Below are 17006 nucleotides of genomic sequence, written 5' to 3' on the forward strand. Positions count from 1 at the left end.
AAACATTATGATAATAGAAATTATTTTTGTGATTATTATTTCAACTTTTATTATTTGTGGTTTGAATGGACACACAATTTTTTTTTTCTTGTATTATTTCGTTTATAGTATTAATCGATGTTTGTTACTCTATAATAAAGTTAATCTGCAATTAATTAGTATACAACTACCACAATCAATTTTGAGGTTTTATAGTCTACTTGATATTTAGCATAGTTTTAAATATAAGCTACTGTATCAAATAAAATTAAATTGAACAATACAATCAATATAGAGTGAGTGAGTGGCCGAGCGGTTAAGACAGTGGAACCGTTATTAAGTAGCCATAACATCGGCAAGGGTTCGAGGCTCACTCGCTCCATGGTTCTGGTGGTAGAACGAGTCTTCTCGGATAAGGACTATAAACCGTAGGTCCAGTGTACACATAGCTCATGCGCACTTTAAAGAACCTAGTACATCTTTCGAAACGAGTAGGGGGTTACCCCGGTGTACTAGTCCACAGAATCACAGCCACTGTCACACACAGCCACTGTGCAAATTGGGACTGGACCGTTTTAGAGGTGTTTACCACCTGTTGGTCCAGATCCTTCACTAACTGAGTTAGTGAGAAGTCGAATAAATAAAATAAAAATAAATAAATAAATATCAGAAAGACAAATAAAACAACAACAAATTTTTAATAAAAGATACATCTTTCAAAGACAAAATTGCACCATTTTGAATCACAAATTCAAAATTATTATTTACATTAATTAAAATATTCATCTATATACTTTTTGAATATTCAATACCCTAGTTCTGATGATACAACAAAATATAGACAAAACACATGAAATCACTTTTTCTACAATGAAATGACACCGACGTAAAAGTGTAGTATCAATTATTAAAAATTGGACCAAACAATATTTCCATATCAGAGTTCCACCAAACACTGTAAAATGTTAAAAAGCCACAACAAAATAGCATGTGTGACAAGAAATTTGACTTGACATCACTGTTACTTAGAGAATTCCCTGCTTGGAGAGTTAAGGTTGAAAGATTTGAACCCGGAGTCTTGGGATTGGAAGTGAAGAATATTAACCACCATGCTTTATGACCGCTACAATTTGCACCGATCTTTTATCAAAATGTTTATAACATACAGTAAGTCAAAGTGGAAGAAGATGTGTTGTATCAGAAGTATGATCATCTTGAAAATCTAAAGATGACTTAGCTCTACTCGTTAAATGCGTTGTACGAGGGCGCCTTTCATATTGTGTGTAACTCCTATCCTGTTCTCTTAAATAACCTGTTTCTCCGGCCGAACGAATAGCTTTGTTTTCTTCACGCTTAGTGCATGGAGCACTCAACGGACGTGTTAATGCAAGTTTTGGAATGTGGTCTGTGTTGGGATTGGAACATGCGATACTTATGTTGGATCTATTTTTGACGTGGACAAGCATCTGAAAGAAGTATAAATAATAGTTAATTAATTATCAAGTTATATTTTCATTTATATTATATATAATACTGTATATTATGTATCTCTAAAGCACTGTCCACACTATCAAACTTTATGTGACAAAAAAATGTGATGTGCCAATATATGGACATGATAATATATCCCTAACATATTTGGGCACATCACACTTGTCAAACTAGTAGACAGAGCTTTAAAATTACTTGTGTCTAAATCCTGTTTCTTTGGTCTTCGTGTGGACGTGCAGTGAAATACAAATCATTTTCAATCTAACATCTGGTTCTCTATACCATTGAAGCATATAAGTTCATACTTAAATTAGCCATCAAATCATAATGAGCTATGCAGTTATTATTACTGCCACAAAAATCAGTTTTATGGTTTTGATAATGTTTAATAAATCAACAAACACAAAGCATGCACATTAAATTCATGCACATTCTTGATGGCAACCGAACATTAAAACATTAATGAACCTATGGTTCAGTCTGAACATACTCAGATAGATTCAAAGTGAATGAAATGAAAAATTAAAGACTAAACATCAATCAAACAATGATGTAAACTAAGACAAAAACCACATGCTGCAAACCGCATACTCAACATATGTAGGGGTTTATGGTGATGGTGGAAGGAGGGTTGGTTCAAAGAGGCATGCTGAGGTTGGAATAGAGATAAAAGAGTTGAAAGATTTTATCCGAAGGAACTGTATGTATGGAACACAAAAACAAAACACAAATTAAACAGTAATTGACTGTCATGAATAAAATAACTGACTCACCAGCAATATTTGACAGCATGCAAGATTATCAGAGGGGGGGGGGGGGGGGAGGGCAGATGAAGGTGAAAGATGGAGGGGGCCAAGAAATTAAACTTTATTAATAAAGATTATTATAGTTTGAAAGAGAGATATTGGGTCTGGGGGAAATTGGTGTGGTTCGGTGGAAATCTGATATGATCAGAAGAATGGAACACTTCAAGATAGCTTTGATGGCATGGGAAGAGACATTGAGAAAGGTATACAGACATTGGGAAGGGAGATATTGGAAAAGAGGAGACACTGGGAAGGGGATAATCATGCAATTGGGTGGCAACAGATGTAAAAAGAAATGAAAACTCACCGCGCTTTGTACAGACGGAGCTAAAAGATTATATAGAATACATTTAAAAAGTGCAATGAAAAAATATTATAATTTGCAATGAAGTTTTCATATTTAAGCCAACCTGCAAAGATTAATTTATGAAAACAGACTTTGGTATAATTAATAAATCAATGTACAATATTAAATGAGACCAAACTACTCCACACATAATCTGTAATACATTGAATATATAGGAATAAAACATCATTCCCATTGTGTACCAGAGTGATCATAATTGATTTATTTACCTGCATAATTTCTTTAGTACTACTCAATTTCTCCATTCTCCTAACCTCCCCTTGTGATTTCTCATCAAATAGTTGGTCACATTTCTGCATGTATCTTCTCCTAAAGAGTCACAATCACATCATCAATATGTTATTTGAGGACAATAATACATGTTTAGCCCAAGATGTTCAAAATGTCTTTAGTAAATACAGTGTACAATTGTTTCTAATGTAGTTACAAAACAATGATGATAGTAGGTGTGTGTGTGTGTGCATGAGACAGACTAAAACACGGTCCCACAAGGTCCTTATTTGGAGAATTTATGTTTTCATAACCATAGTTGTTATCATACAATACCTTAATTCAGAATTATCAATCATTAGATTGTTTATCTGTTGTTTGTATTTATCATCAACTTCATCTACTTTCTCTTCAAAATTTTCTTCAAATCCAATCAACCGTCTCTTCTGCGAAAGAAAATCACAATTTAATCAAAAAGGCTACTAGAATAATTTCAAGAAAAATGCATAGTCAAATAAAACACCCATTATGATTTATTCAATATTTCATAAATTTATTATTTTATCATCAGGTTTATTGAAAACATCAAAATGTATGCAAACAATTAATCTGCTCAGTATACACGGTTATGTTCAAATGTTTATTCTTCATCTATCATTACAAATCAAAAGTTTTCTAGTTAGACAGTGACAAACCCATCACCACTTACTGTTATTTCAAGTTCTGCCCTTGTTTCAGCTAACTTTGATTTAGCAACCACCAGATTTTCCACAGTATCTTCAAGCTCTGCCTGTACAGATTTCAGCTGTTCAAGAGCTTTCTTCAGGTTTTGTACATCATCAGATGTACTTGAAAACTTCTTTAACATGCTCTATATAAAATAAAACAACTGGTAATATAATAGGTTCAAGGGAAGATATATAATATCAAGTGGACATGCCAATGAGATGATCTCATTGGCTCTTTCTATCATGACGTTGGCAAATATGGTAGTCATATGCCCAAATGTGGTAGTGATATGACATCATCATGTCCATATAAGGGCGCATCACATTTATTTGTGACATAAAGTTTGATAGTGTATACAGGGCTTTAGGTAACCATTCCTTCAGCCATCCTTTTGCCAGGGCTGTGATGTACTGTACCAAAACACCAAGAGGCTATCCTTTACTATTCCAAAAGATGCACTGAGAATAAAAACAAAATCATTCAAATTCTTGGATACTAACATTTTGCAATGATATAATCTGTTTTTGTATTTTAAAATATTATCTTACATCAATTTCTTTTTTGTGGTCACTGGATGAAATTTGCATCTGCCGATGAAACTCTCTGGTCATGAGGTTTTTCTCCCTCAGTTTTTCTTCAAGTAGTTGTGTTTCTGAAAATATAATAATCAGGGTTAAAATAAATTATTCATGAATATAGTGAGAAAGAAATCTATTCCATATAATATTATTTTTTAACCATTTTGTACAGAAATAACAGTAATAGTATATTAATTTAAAGGTACTGACACAGAAAAATATCTTACTTAGTTCATGCATGTGTTTGTCCATTTCTTCCTGGAACAGCACCTTTAAGTCACCTTCTCGTTTCTTCCATTTATCCTCCATATCTTGAGCTAAGGTTGTTTTATATGCTTCAAATGCACCTTGCAAAAACTCCATCTCACCCTTTAAACGTGCTTCAATGAAAAGGACAAAAAATGAAATATGATTAATACAATTCTGTTTTTATTTTAATACAATTCTTTTCAAAATTTATTGTGAAAAACCAACTGAAAAACATGTGTTCAATACCTTTCTCATCCATAATCACATCAATAACATAACTAGTAGGGGGTAAAGAAAGTATATTAAACTTACAATATGCAGCATCACTACCATTCTTTTGATGCTCCAACTCTTTCTTTTGTAACTGTTTCACTAAATCTAATTCCTCCCTGTGATCATTTACAAGTACATTTATCTCATCTTTGTACCTTTCTTCCAGGTCCATAAGCTTGGCTTTTAAATTCACAGCAGCCTATAATAAATGAAAATTAATTACAAATAAAAATCATCTTAAAACAAGAATAGCTAAATCGGTTGGCTTCACACAGTTTAGAAAATAAACCTTTTCGGCAATGCTTGAGGTTACAATAGCTATTAATAATTAGAGATAATAATTTTCTACAACATTGATGATAACAGCATCCTTTTCGGATGAGCGGTTAAGCAGAATGAGGGTCGTGAAATAAAAAAAAAATTAATTAAAAACCAATGTTGAAAGCATATATATCATAAATGTCATACCAATTAAATGAATTCAAGTGTGATGAACGTAAATTAAAAATGTGCAAAATTCACCTTATCTCGTGTGTTTTTATGATTCATGCGCTCCTCCTCTAAATATAAGGTCAGGTCAGTGACCTGATTCTGTAGTTGAAAAATTAAAGAGTCCCTATACAAAGATAACTTGAAAGTTAATACAACTATTATAAAATGTCATTTACCAAAAAATCTAAAGCGTCCATTTGTCATTTACTTAAATTTGTTTAGTTTTTAATTCCTAATCTTCATAATTACTGTCAAAGAACAAAATATGAAACTGAGTGAAGAAAATAAATGTTTAAAGTGGACATTTCATATTTCTACCTGTTATTCTGAGTCCATGTGGTCAGTCTATTATTCGGGACATTTTTCCCCATTTTTAAAGGTCCTTTAACAGAGTGTAAACTTGGCAACTTAGTAAAACGTGTCATTTCTTTGGCTTTGTTAAATCTTCTATGTTATTGATATTATACACATTTATGACACATTACACAGTATATATGATACATTATCACAACATCAGTATGACATAATATAACATTACACAATCATTAAACATACATTAGTATTACACAACATCGATATAACATGCGTTTTGAAAGATAGCAGGACATCAACAAAACAAATGATGATGTATGAATGTCATAAAGAAATAAGTGAATGAATGAAAAATATAATGAAAAAGAATGAAGAAATGAATATATACAAATTATTATTAAATAGCATTTTTTTTTATAGAATGTACAATTATGATTAAATTTTACAGTCCATTAGACATGAAAACACAACAATGAAACATAGTAATATGTCAGAATATATAATGAGGTATACAGAATGTCAATAACATAATATTGTTTATGGCAGGCATCATAAATTTATAGTCCATTAGTTTAAAAAAGGATAAAATTGTCATGATCATAATATTATTATAATACAAGTATAGTGACAATATTTTTAAAGAATGTGCATGCAGAAGTCAAACCGTCCAATCAGCAAATAGTATGCAAATGAAGGACAAAGAGAAATAATTTTAAAATCAGTTAGTAAATACATTTTAGTTTTTATTTTAGAATTGTTTTTTTTTAATCCGTGCACATCAACACCATTATAATAACGAAGGTTACTTTGAGTCAATGAGAGCCATTCACCAAGTTGCGTTACAGGCAAGTAACAACCAATCACATCCATGCAATTAAAATATACGCAAAATAAATGTAAATATTAGGGTAATGAGTTCAAAGGTCATGCATACATGTCATGTGGAGTGATAAACTTGCTATTCAAGTAATAGCAAGTTTATTAGTTATTATTTTATACATGATGTTATCAATATAAATTGTATGAATATGTTTAATGACGTTGTATGTGAAATTGTGTTTACAATAGTATTTAGTATAATCATCATTATCTTGTAAAAGTATAGATTTGAAAGTTGTGTTGTGCTTACACAAACATTATTGATTATTAGGGAAATTCACTTTGTGATGATCTACGACCTAGGAACTTGTTACGTTAGGTTTCACTTCCTCACTCAATTCCTCGATACAGTTTTGATGGATTCTAGGTCCATGCGACAACCAGTCAATTAAACAATATGCGCATGTCCTAGATCATTACAAATAAAACGCTCCCATTAATTATAACTATTATTAGAGTGATGATGACTTCATTCATTATTCTTTGTAAGTTTGTTATAATATGCAGTTAAAAAGAACTGTGGTTAAGAACTGCATAACATTATTTTAGTTTTTTTTAGTTCAATTTGCTGTGTTTTCAGTTACTATTCTTTTTGAAACAAAAAACCCATACCTGAGTTGTGTTGTAGATTTAGTAGGAACAGAATTTGAATATTTACACTAAAGATTGTCTAGTCTAATAATTGCACTACTCCCTTTTTTAAACGATGTGATTGGTTGATTTACTTGCTGTAAAAAAGTAAATAAATTGGATTTTTTTAGGTAAATAATTGGTAGAAATTCTATGGATATAATTATTTGGAAGCATTTGCCCACAACAAAATTTTTAGTAACATTTGACACTACTCAAAAAGGACAATTTTGCACTAAAAATCAGTCTGTCAGGTTGACACAATAATAAATTACAAGATATACCACCAGACTACAAAATTATTGTATTAAAATGAAAATTGCATATTTAAAAATATTAGTAAGACCCTTATATCTATACACACTCCATATATGAAAAACTCTACACCCAGTACAATTTTAAAATAATTATTTCAGTATAAGCAAAACACAGTTATTATTTGATCCACATAACATTAGCCGGCATGTTTCTATATCTTACCTTTCTGGATCCTGGTAGGCAGAACTGGATGCAGAGAAGAAATAAGGTTTTGAATGAGGTATTTCATCTACATAGAATCTGATCATTCATAAATAATTAAGATAGTTATGATTTTGTTTGTAGATAGGTGTTTGTTTGTAGAGAGGTATAGAAGTTAATGATAAAAAGAATTAAAATTAAGAAAATTATAGATTATAAGGGAATAATCCTAAAAAGGTTTCTAAAACACAAAACATATACTTGTATGCCAAAAAGATAACAGTATCTAAATACCAAAATGTACCAAATGAAGAATTAAGATAAATTAACAATGGATTATAAAACATAGAAAATGTAGTAAGTCAGAAGAAGACACAGAATTAATATCGATATTTAATTTATTCAAATCATACTTCTTTTTGTGCTGAAATTAAAAAAAAAAACAATCTTCTGAAAATAAAAAGGTTTGTAGACATAAAAGTAATAAAAGCAGATAGAAAGTAGGAAAAAATGAAATCTAATCAAACTGAAGAGTAATAATAAATCAGTAAAAAATAGTATAGAGAACACAAATTATATTTTTTTAGAAAAATTCAATTTATGTTTTCTTTCTGATTCCGACAATTTCTGATTCAATTTCTATTCTTTTTGATCTAGCCAAAACCCAACAGAATATAAATATTTTTATTTTTAAACTCCAGTTTAAATTATTTATTTATAATTCAATACACAAATAATAATTTTGGTATATTACATTTCTAATGGCAGAATTAAAGCTAAAATGTACCTTTCATTAGGCCTCCTGCTGTGTGTCTTTGGAAGGTCCATTAATCCAGTGTTGATTGTTACTGCCATTTTACTCCGACTCTTTGTTAGCCTCATCCCAGGCCCCAATGCATATTCTCGTGAGGACTGGTTGGTAGTAACAAATAATTCATACATATGATTATTATGGAACTATCTAGCCTTTCATTTTCCCGTGTAAGTTGGTTTCATGGAAAATTATCAGTAACTTCTTCGGTGGGTTATCATTAAAATGTTTTTTTTCTTTTTTTTAAAATTCATTCCACATTTGATCCTTTACTACTTTGCCATAATTACATCAATCTCATAAACATTATTATCATCCTTATTACTATATCATCACTACCATTTATACTGTAGTATAATAATCATTAAATCAATAAACATAGTATCATTTTTATTATAACAATTGAGTAACTCAATTAGTACAGTACCTCTGTGCCTGAAGGTGTTGTCCCACTATTCTTCTTGAGTGGGAGGTGGTTCTCAAAAGCTCTCCTAGCACTCTTATCCTTTTCGACTTCATAGAAACGATCACACCGTGCCTTACCAGTAGAGGGTGCACTTTGAGGGGGTCTATATGAAAACGCTGCCTGGTCTTTTTGATCTTCAGTACTTGGTTGTGACCTGTAAATACAATTTTGTTTTAATTTTTCATTTTGCTAATTTGTTTACCTTAATTTGCTAATTGTAAGATGAATAAAAAAAAACCATAATAAATATAGAAAAATAAAGATGAAAAAAAAAAATTCTTACAATGCAACAGGAAAGTGACAATAGGACCTAGATATACTTACTAAAGTAATGCACTTGTCAATTGTATGACTCACTATACGACCCCCGGGAGAGGTGCGTCATGGGTGCGTCATTTACAAATAATTACTGACGCAGGGGTGCGTCAAAAAACCTAGATGGTACGTCACATCAATGAACAAGGTGTGTCAATGTCCGTCACTTTACCACCCACCATATCATAAACAACATGGTCACAGTGCGTCAAAATGGGTGCGTCATGGTCACCTAAAGGTAAGTCACCTTTTTGACGCACGGGTGCGTCATGGTATTCAAAAGTATGACGCACATCGGACAAATGACGCACCTCTCCCGGGGGTCGTATAGTGGGTCATACAATTGACAAGTGCATTACTAAAGTAATGTAATACTTACTTTGGCCTTGGCTTTTCTTTGCCTCGTTGAATGCTAGCAAGACTTCCAATTTTGTATTTATTAGCGGCATGTCGGTCACGGTTTGTAAACTCACCACCGAGAGAAATGGCTGATCGGTTGGCGTTTGGATTGGTTACATTGAAATTGCTCATGATTGATCTGTTTGTAGTTTTCAGAGCATAGGCCTATTCATTTTTGTTAAAATATGCCGAGTATGAAAATCTACATTTTTCCTCCTAAAAAAAATCATCATCAATAGTAAATACAATATTATATAGGCCTATAAGGTAGGCCCCTAGGCCCTACTAGAGCTAGGCGTAATAGCCTAATTACCTTTCCTTAAATCGTGTATATTTGCTGTATAACTTATCTATAATTGTGGATTAAACTGAGCTAGGCCTAGGCTAGGCCTAGCCGCGCCCACCTAGGTCCTTTTAATAACATATTGTATTTTTAGGGCCTAGCCTAAGCCCTACATAGTAAGGCCTACGCCGCGCGTAAACAAAACTCCGCTGCTAATAGCAGAGAGAGTAGTAAGTTAGAAGAAGGGTACGGTAGGCCTCTAGGCTAGGCGCGCAGATAATAAGTAGTTAATTTGACTAAAAATTACTCACAATATATAATTTAGATTAAACTACAAGTGCTATATATCATATTACAGGTACTAATATTTAATTACAGAAAATACATGAATTAACAAGTTTTCTGTAGCTGTTAAATGCATTTACTTGCTGCTGCTGCTGACGGTTGCCATGTAATCAATTACCGTTGTTCTTAGGCTAATATACCCAGGCTGCCAAGCAATAAACGTCTGTATTCGCGACTACGTTGTAATTTATTTTCTTTGCACTTATTTTCATTTTATTAAGTCCATTCACAAAACAAAATACAATACATTGGATATTCACTGTATTGTTATACTTTATTTGTTCATGAATAAAATACATATTAAAAAACATTGGTCACAATACAAGGTTAGCATTGTCAACAAGAGGTATACTAAGCATAATAGCATTTTAGCTTTTATTAAAATAAAAGAAAGGTTAGAATGATGGTACTTAAAATACTACTATACTGAATAAATAGAAAGCGTATTTTGCCTTGGAAAACGGAAAACCGAAACACTGTTTTCTAAAATCATAGCCGAAAATATTTGTATTTCGAGTTAGTACTACCAGCCTAAAGTATGATCATATTTCTCAAAGCTGATTGATATATAAATGCATGTTGTAATTTAATTTAGTAAAAAAAAATGTAGATAAACAAAGTAAATAGAAAATGAAGATAACGAAATGAAAATAAACATAATGCTTCTAACATTAAGTTTAAACAAAATCTAGTCTCAACTTAGCCATTTTAATTTTAAATATAGCATGAGTTATGAACGACAAATTATCTTAAACTAAGCTGTGTTTTTAATGGCAATGGCAGAGAATATACAAGCTGGTATGCAAACTCTGTGATTTGCATATCATTCTACATAAAAGCTTGAATGTCACAGTTATGATTTAAAATTTACCTTTTTAATCAATGTGACAAACTATTAGGTCTCAGTATTTCAACAAAACTTTATAAGAAATTATAAATATATTAGCTCATAATTATACAGGTTAAAAAAACTATGGATTGAATAATAGGAACCATTGAATAAATTCATAAACACAATGAAACAGAATATCTTGCATAAAAAATAGCACTGTATGATTTAGCAAAAAATATCGGACATTGGGGAAGCTCAAATATCAAATTACTATCAGTAGTTAGTCGTAATAACCTGTAAAATGTACTGTTATTTAAAAAAAAGTTAACACCAAGTATATTTTTATATATCACTTAATTTTAAAATAATATTCACAGTCTATGTTCTCAAGAAAATAGAGAACCAGACTTAGCAACTGGTGTCAGGGAAGTTGACTGTATGTATGTAATGTATAGATGGTCCCATAAGACATTAAATAATACTAAAGTATTATAAAATCAGTGTAGTTAACCTATACAATGTTCAATGTCTAGGCCTAGTCTACGTTTAGACAAGTTTTTCTTTGTTATATTTATTTACACAATTTTTAATCTGATTGGGAGTCAATTTATTCTCATCCTGCTGGTAAAACAGGCTTAATAACAAACGATAGTCAATCCACAATTATAATACATGTGTGAATCTAAATTCATTAAACTGGTCACATTTCATGATATATTTCTTCATTTATTACATTACATTAAAAATATTGAATTTTATGAATATGAGGATACCAATTGGAACTATTGACACCTATTATTTCAGTTGCATATAAATACTAGTACTACTTTATTTAGAAAATACTGTTATTATTCTATGCAGTAGGATATTGAATTTTTATACATTTGGACTCTATTTTATCTCAGGACACTGGAGGTACATTGGATGGACCATTTTTACTTTCTTAAACAAGCCGTTTAGAACATTACATTACTATACCTATACCATTCATTGGAACAATGCCTACAGACTACATCCTACAGGCATATGAACCTCATCGGCCGAATGTAATATTTTTAAGGATATGAACCACACTGTAAATTACCTTGATAATCATTGGTGCGATATGTCATCACACTGCTACCTTAAATTGAGTTGCTGTGACTGACTATCACACACATTAAAATGATCATCATGAAGTATAACGTCTAAACTGTATGATGAGTGAATAATAAACACACTTATGGGCATATTTCTACATGATTTCCTGGGAATAGTCCGGTTACTCCTTCCATGACTCCTTCATACCAACCATCCTCATTCATCTTCACTACATAGATAATATTGCCTTCTTGGAAAGTCAATTCGTCATCCTGGTTTGCAATATAGTCATAAATGGCCACAACTGCAAAAAAAAAACAAATTTAGAGTGATTGATTTAATAGCAAAGTCACCCATGTAAAGGATGTAATGTAAATCTGTAGCTTGGTGGTTAACGTGCTGCCCTTCCTATCCAAAGGTCCAGGGTTCAATCCTGAACTAGTGCCAGTGTTGTAACTTATGACTCTTTCAACTCCACTCCCTAAGCCTCAAATGAGACTTAGTTTATAAGCACCATCAATTATAAAAGAGCTTATCCTTCCTGTAATTGGCAAGTAGCTCGTTGTTGGATCTGTATGAAATTTTGAAAATGACTAGATCGTTTTCAATGACGTAGTTGCTATGAGCAGAGGTGGGGGTAGGTTAACCCACCAAAATTATGGTCTCATACCCAGTTCAATTTGATTATCTCGACTGATTGAATACCTAGTACTATACAAAACTGTATTCAATCCACAGTAGATTAGACCAACAAGATAATCACCATCATACTTAGCTGATGGTTGGTAATGCACCCTATGTAAACAACTTTTTCAAATTATCTATTTTTTTAACCCAGATACTTACCTTTCTGCATGTAGTCAGTTGGAACCCATTCTGGCACATCTTCTTGCAGAAATTGAGGGGGAGCAGGAAGCATTTCATCATAATCTAGGGCTTCAAAGTGCTCTGGGGGCGGTGGCGGTAATGGAGACACTATAAATTAAATATGATTATTATGAAGCATGTTTCTCAAAGTATTCAAAATATAATCGACTTAGTACACTTACAGCCACATTCTTTCAAAAGGTCTGAGTGGCATTTTTAATGGATGTATGGTTATATTGAACTAAAACTACATAAAACAAGAAAAAACAATTCTAAAAAGGTCAAAATATCCTTTAGAGAAATAAAGTTAAAACTTACTGGTCATGTCAAACATTGGCGGTTCATCCGGAGGAGGTGGCGGTGGCATATCACCAAAATCAGAGGCATATTGATCCTGTGGCTCTTTCCTACCGCTATAACTACCTTTGTTCTTTGACAATGCTCTGTTTAATTCACTCATTATTGCGAATTGAGGCCTATCGTCAGCAGGTTCAGGAGGTGGTGGTGGCGCAGATTCCTGATGTAATGATGGCACACGATTTAATCCAGGATCAAAGTTTGGTGGAGGAGGTGCCATATCTGGTGGTGGCATTGGTGGTGGAGGAGGAGGAACAGTACTTGGCATAGGTGCTGGAGGTGGTGCCGGAGCTGGTCTTACTGGGCCCGAAGAGGGATGATGACCCATTTGAGGTGCTTGTGGGGGTTGTGGAGGGCCCTGCTGGGACATGTAAGGGGATCCATGACGTGCATATGGCGATTCCTGCTGTATATGTTGAGGAATATTTGACTGGCTTTGGGGCATAGATGGTGGTACAGGCGGCCCAGTATTATGCATATTTGGTGCTTGGCCGCCGTCTGGTACTCTGGGTGGTCTTACAGGATTTGTACGAATCGTTCCATATTGACTGTTTGGTTGAACAATTGGCAAGGCAGCATTAGAAGTGACACTCATTGCACTGCTCGTAGAAAGTGTTCTCTGCTTTGGCTGTCCAATTTTTAACCCATGGCCAATAGCATCTAAAGCTGTGTAATCAATGAGTTTTGATTTGTATTTTGCTGGTCTTTCAGGATTTGCTGGGGCTATAATCTTATGTGTACGAGTTACGTTTTTATTTGTCGTCAAAACACCAATCTCTCTTCTGGCAACCTTTTCTTTGTGTATACTGACAGTCTAATATAAAAAATGTAAACAACATAGTTAGCAATTGTAGTTTAACTAATAAGTACATTTATACAGAATGGTGTAGTTTAAAATTGTTTATGTATGCACGTATCACATTTAGCACAATAACATACAATGACAAAATATGTGTTACAAATACATAAACACTTTTTTTCTCTATACAAATTTAAATGTTGTCTTCCTCTCCTTGATAAATTCCCATCTAAAAATTGTATAATTTATTTGGAATAAAAACATTTAATGAAATTTTACCTGAGCTATATGGTTAACACTAGCTTCCATCGTAGACAGCTGATTGACCTGAAGGTCAAGCATCTGCAACATACTAGTAGCTAATGTGTTGATTTGGTAGGCAACACTTGCCAATGACTGTGTTGTGTAATTCTTAGTTTCCTCCAGGGCAACTCTTTTGTCTTCAGCCTAGGTTTTTTATAATAACAATCATTTGTTAGTTATGTACGTAGAAGTGCATTTGATGATACTACTATTACGATATTATATTATTGATTACTATACAAATATATGACATTTGGCTACACACATAAGATAGATGGAGAATCAGCTAATGTGTGGTGGGCTACTAATAAAAGGTAAGTACTACTTATTATTATATCATTGTGATGTGCCACGTTAAAGTGAAAAGAGATGATGGAATAATGTCTATAGACCTTTTTATTCAATTCAATTTTGCAATCCAATATAATATACAATAATGAAAAAAAAGGGTCTACCGTCCAAGTTCAACCAACACAGTCCACACGGCAAAGATGGGCCACTGCCTTTTATCTCAACAAAGTCTCAATTAATTTTTAATAATATTTATAATTATTAATTTATATATTAATAATAAATAATATTAAATAAAAGCACCATGCAGATAATTTATGCTTACAAATAAGTACCAACTAAGATACGTTCTAGACTACCTATCTTTTATAACAATGTCTATCTAGGCCAGGCTATACATAGTTAAGTGGGCGGTACCCTACTCCAAACACCACCAACATGCAAGGCCGCTCTTGGCGTATCATCAAAACAACCACTCGAGGAAGTCCATCGATCGAGGCCTAACAAACGAAAGGTGTTTGTATTGAAAATGTTACGTATTTTAGCTCACATTGACATAGTTATCTTCACAGTATTTAGCTACATCAAGAAGGTTTGCTTGGCTGTTTTCGAGAGCCTGCCGACCGGCTGGAATTTCATTATCAAATAAAGTTTCTAAAGCCGACATTTTTCTTGATTTACATCTCCTCACACTTCCCTCGATAAAGATGCATTATGGGAGGGGCACTTCCGCCATCCTACAAGAGCGCACTCTACAGTTTAAATCATTGGTGGTGGTGGTGGTATATATTTTTTTCCATTTCTATGTATAAAATTCTAATTGTCAGTAACATCTCCTATTCAATTCGTATGGAAAAATATCCCTTATTTTTACGTAGCAGTGAACGAATTGTTTGAATTGGAAAAAGTATAATGACACTGAAGTTAAAAATTATGCGGGTCTATAAAAATAGTGGATTTTTCTTCCTTGATGTGCCCGGTGCACAAGACCACCAGAATCAGACGACTACATTATCGTGATAATTTGATGAATAATAAGAATAATACCGCGTATAAATAAATGGATAGGAGATGAATAATGGATGAATATCGGCCTGAATAACAAAACGTACGGTACATTACCAAAAATATTTTAATTTTTACCGTTGATTTGTTTATGAATTCAAATTCAAACCACATGATATTGATGTCTGACTTCTTATTTGAACCGTAGGCCAACTGTACAGAGTCGTAGTCACTGCTGATACATTTATTATCTAATGTTAAAATTATGCGATGTCAGTTACAATAATCCGAGCACGTTATATGTCATTCTATAATATAGTAATTTCTATACTGTATACACAGATAGACGATAGACAACGATACATAGATGATTAAGAACGGGGACTCTAATTCTCTGCAGAAATGATTGAAACAATAAATTATACGGTGAAATATAATTTTCATCTGTTAGGCCTATAAGTCACACCTCAGTGAATACTGTATTATGCGAGAGTACTCTAATTTTATTATTGATAATAATAAATGTAACATTTAAAGCATGTATCAATAGTTATAGCTTGTCTTAATTTTCTTCCACATTCAGTTTTATTCCTATAGTTTAGTTTTTTCATCATTGTTTCAGCATCATCCTCGATCGTTATCATAATCAAAAACGTCCTCGTTATCATCACAATCATGCCATTAATCATCATCATCGTCGTCATCATCATCATCATCATCATCATCATCATCATCATCAACAACAACAACAATAAAAGTATCATACCGCAAAGTTTAAACTATTTTAATCATTCTCCCTGCGAATTAAAGATATCGTAAACAATTACCACCTCCTCACCACCCACAATAATTTAAACGATGGATTTTGCACATAATTATGACAAATAGTCATAAAAAGGGAATAAAGCCCTTTCAGGATTTGACGTTACAGCATAAAGAATAACACAGCTAATTATAACATTATTATAAAATAAATAAAATGAAATGAACAGAAATAAACATAAAAGATACAACTGTTTTTATATCGTGAAGCAGTTTACTTTGTTTCCATAGCAAATGTCCACATAGTGACTTAGGAATGTTTAGTTTTATTGTTAAACAAATTAATATAAAGTCTGATGGTGAAATTGTTCGCTCGAGTTGAGAGAAGTAGGACTCCATAATAAGCCTACAGGTACTTGTATTTACTTTACGTATAGTGTATTTGTAACAGATCGTGTTTTCACTCTAGTACAGCACATATACATATTTTGTGTTTTAAGCAGCGGACTATTTACCTCGTGGCAACGATACTGTTTGAAATAATGTAAGTAACCATTTTACGTGACGTAAAGTACTTAATTAGAGTTTCTATCTTCAACGCGTGGATTGCTTCAGTTTGTGATTTGAAAGTCGACGG

General features: G+C 32.6%; 2 protein-coding genes across 4 annotated transcripts; both read right to left on the bottom strand.

Moving 5' to 3' along the window:
• Positions 1-625: 625 nt before the first annotated feature.
• Positions 626-10187, bottom strand: LOC140040346 (uncharacterized). 3 transcript variants are annotated; one of them, XM_072086210.1, is made up of 14 exons: positions 10040-10187; positions 9426-9661; positions 8693-8885; positions 8242-8366; positions 7476-7499; positions 5493-5621; positions 5205-5298; positions 4722-4881; positions 4388-4540; positions 4131-4234; positions 3563-3724; positions 3190-3299; positions 2853-2952; positions 626-1445 (listed from the first exon to the last, which is right to left on the bottom strand). In XM_072086210.1, exons 2-14 carry the CDS (start codon positions 9575-9577, stop codon positions 1152-1154), a joined length of 1800 nt encoding a protein of 599 aa, XP_071942311.1. In that variant the 5' UTR covers positions 9578-9661; positions 10040-10187; the 3' UTR covers positions 626-1151. The 3 variants fall into 3 exon arrangements, with proteins under 3 accessions (XP_071942311.1, XP_071942313.1, XP_071942312.1); XM_072086212.1 differs by lacking the exon at positions 5493-5621 and having other exon boundaries at positions 628-1445; XM_072086211.1 differs by lacking the exon at positions 5493-5621 and having other exon boundaries at positions 628-1445; positions 7476-7553.
• Positions 10188-10358: 171 nt separating this feature from the next.
• Positions 10359-15289, bottom strand: LOC140040347 (abl interactor 2-like). The gene is made up of 5 exons (XM_072086213.1): positions 15153-15289; positions 14288-14455; positions 13171-14023; positions 12832-12960; positions 10359-12289 (listed from the first exon to the last, which is right to left on the bottom strand). Exons 1-5 carry the CDS (start codon positions 15267-15269, stop codon positions 12126-12128), a joined length of 1431 nt encoding a protein of 476 aa, XP_071942314.1. The 5' UTR covers positions 15270-15289; the 3' UTR covers positions 10359-12125.
• Between the last annotated feature and the right edge of the window lie 1717 nt (positions 15290-17006).

This window comes from Antedon mediterranea, chromosome 2, assembly GCF_964355755.1.
Source record: "Antedon mediterranea chromosome 2, ecAntMedi1.1, whole genome shotgun sequence".
NCBI classification, from domain to species: Eukaryota; Metazoa; Echinodermata; class Crinoidea; order Comatulida; family Antedonidae; genus Antedon; species Antedon mediterranea.

Coding starts and splice junctions, on each gene's coding strand:
- LOC140040346 (XM_072086210.1), bottom strand. CDS start 9,577: ATGAGCAATTTCAATGTAACCAATCCAAACGCCAACCGATCAGCCATT. Junction 3,725..4,130: donor ACCACAAAAAAGAAATTGAT/GTAAGATAATAT, acceptor TATTTTATATAG/AGCATGTTAAAGAAGTTTTC. Junction 3,300..3,562: donor GGGCAGAACTTGAAATAACA/GTAAGTGGTGAT, acceptor TTTCTTTCGCAG/AAGAGACGGTTGATTGGATT.
- LOC140040347 (XM_072086213.1), bottom strand. CDS start 15,269: ATGTCGGCTTTAGAAACTTTATTTGATAATGAAATTCCAGCCGGTCGG. Junction 14,024..14,287: donor GTGTTAACCATATAGCTCAG/GTAAAATTTCAT, acceptor TTTTTATATTAG/ACTGTCAGTATACACAAAGA. Junction 12,290..12,831: donor AACTGACTACATGCAGAAAG/GTAAGTATCTGG, acceptor TTTTTTTTGCAG/TTGTGGCCATTTATGACTAT.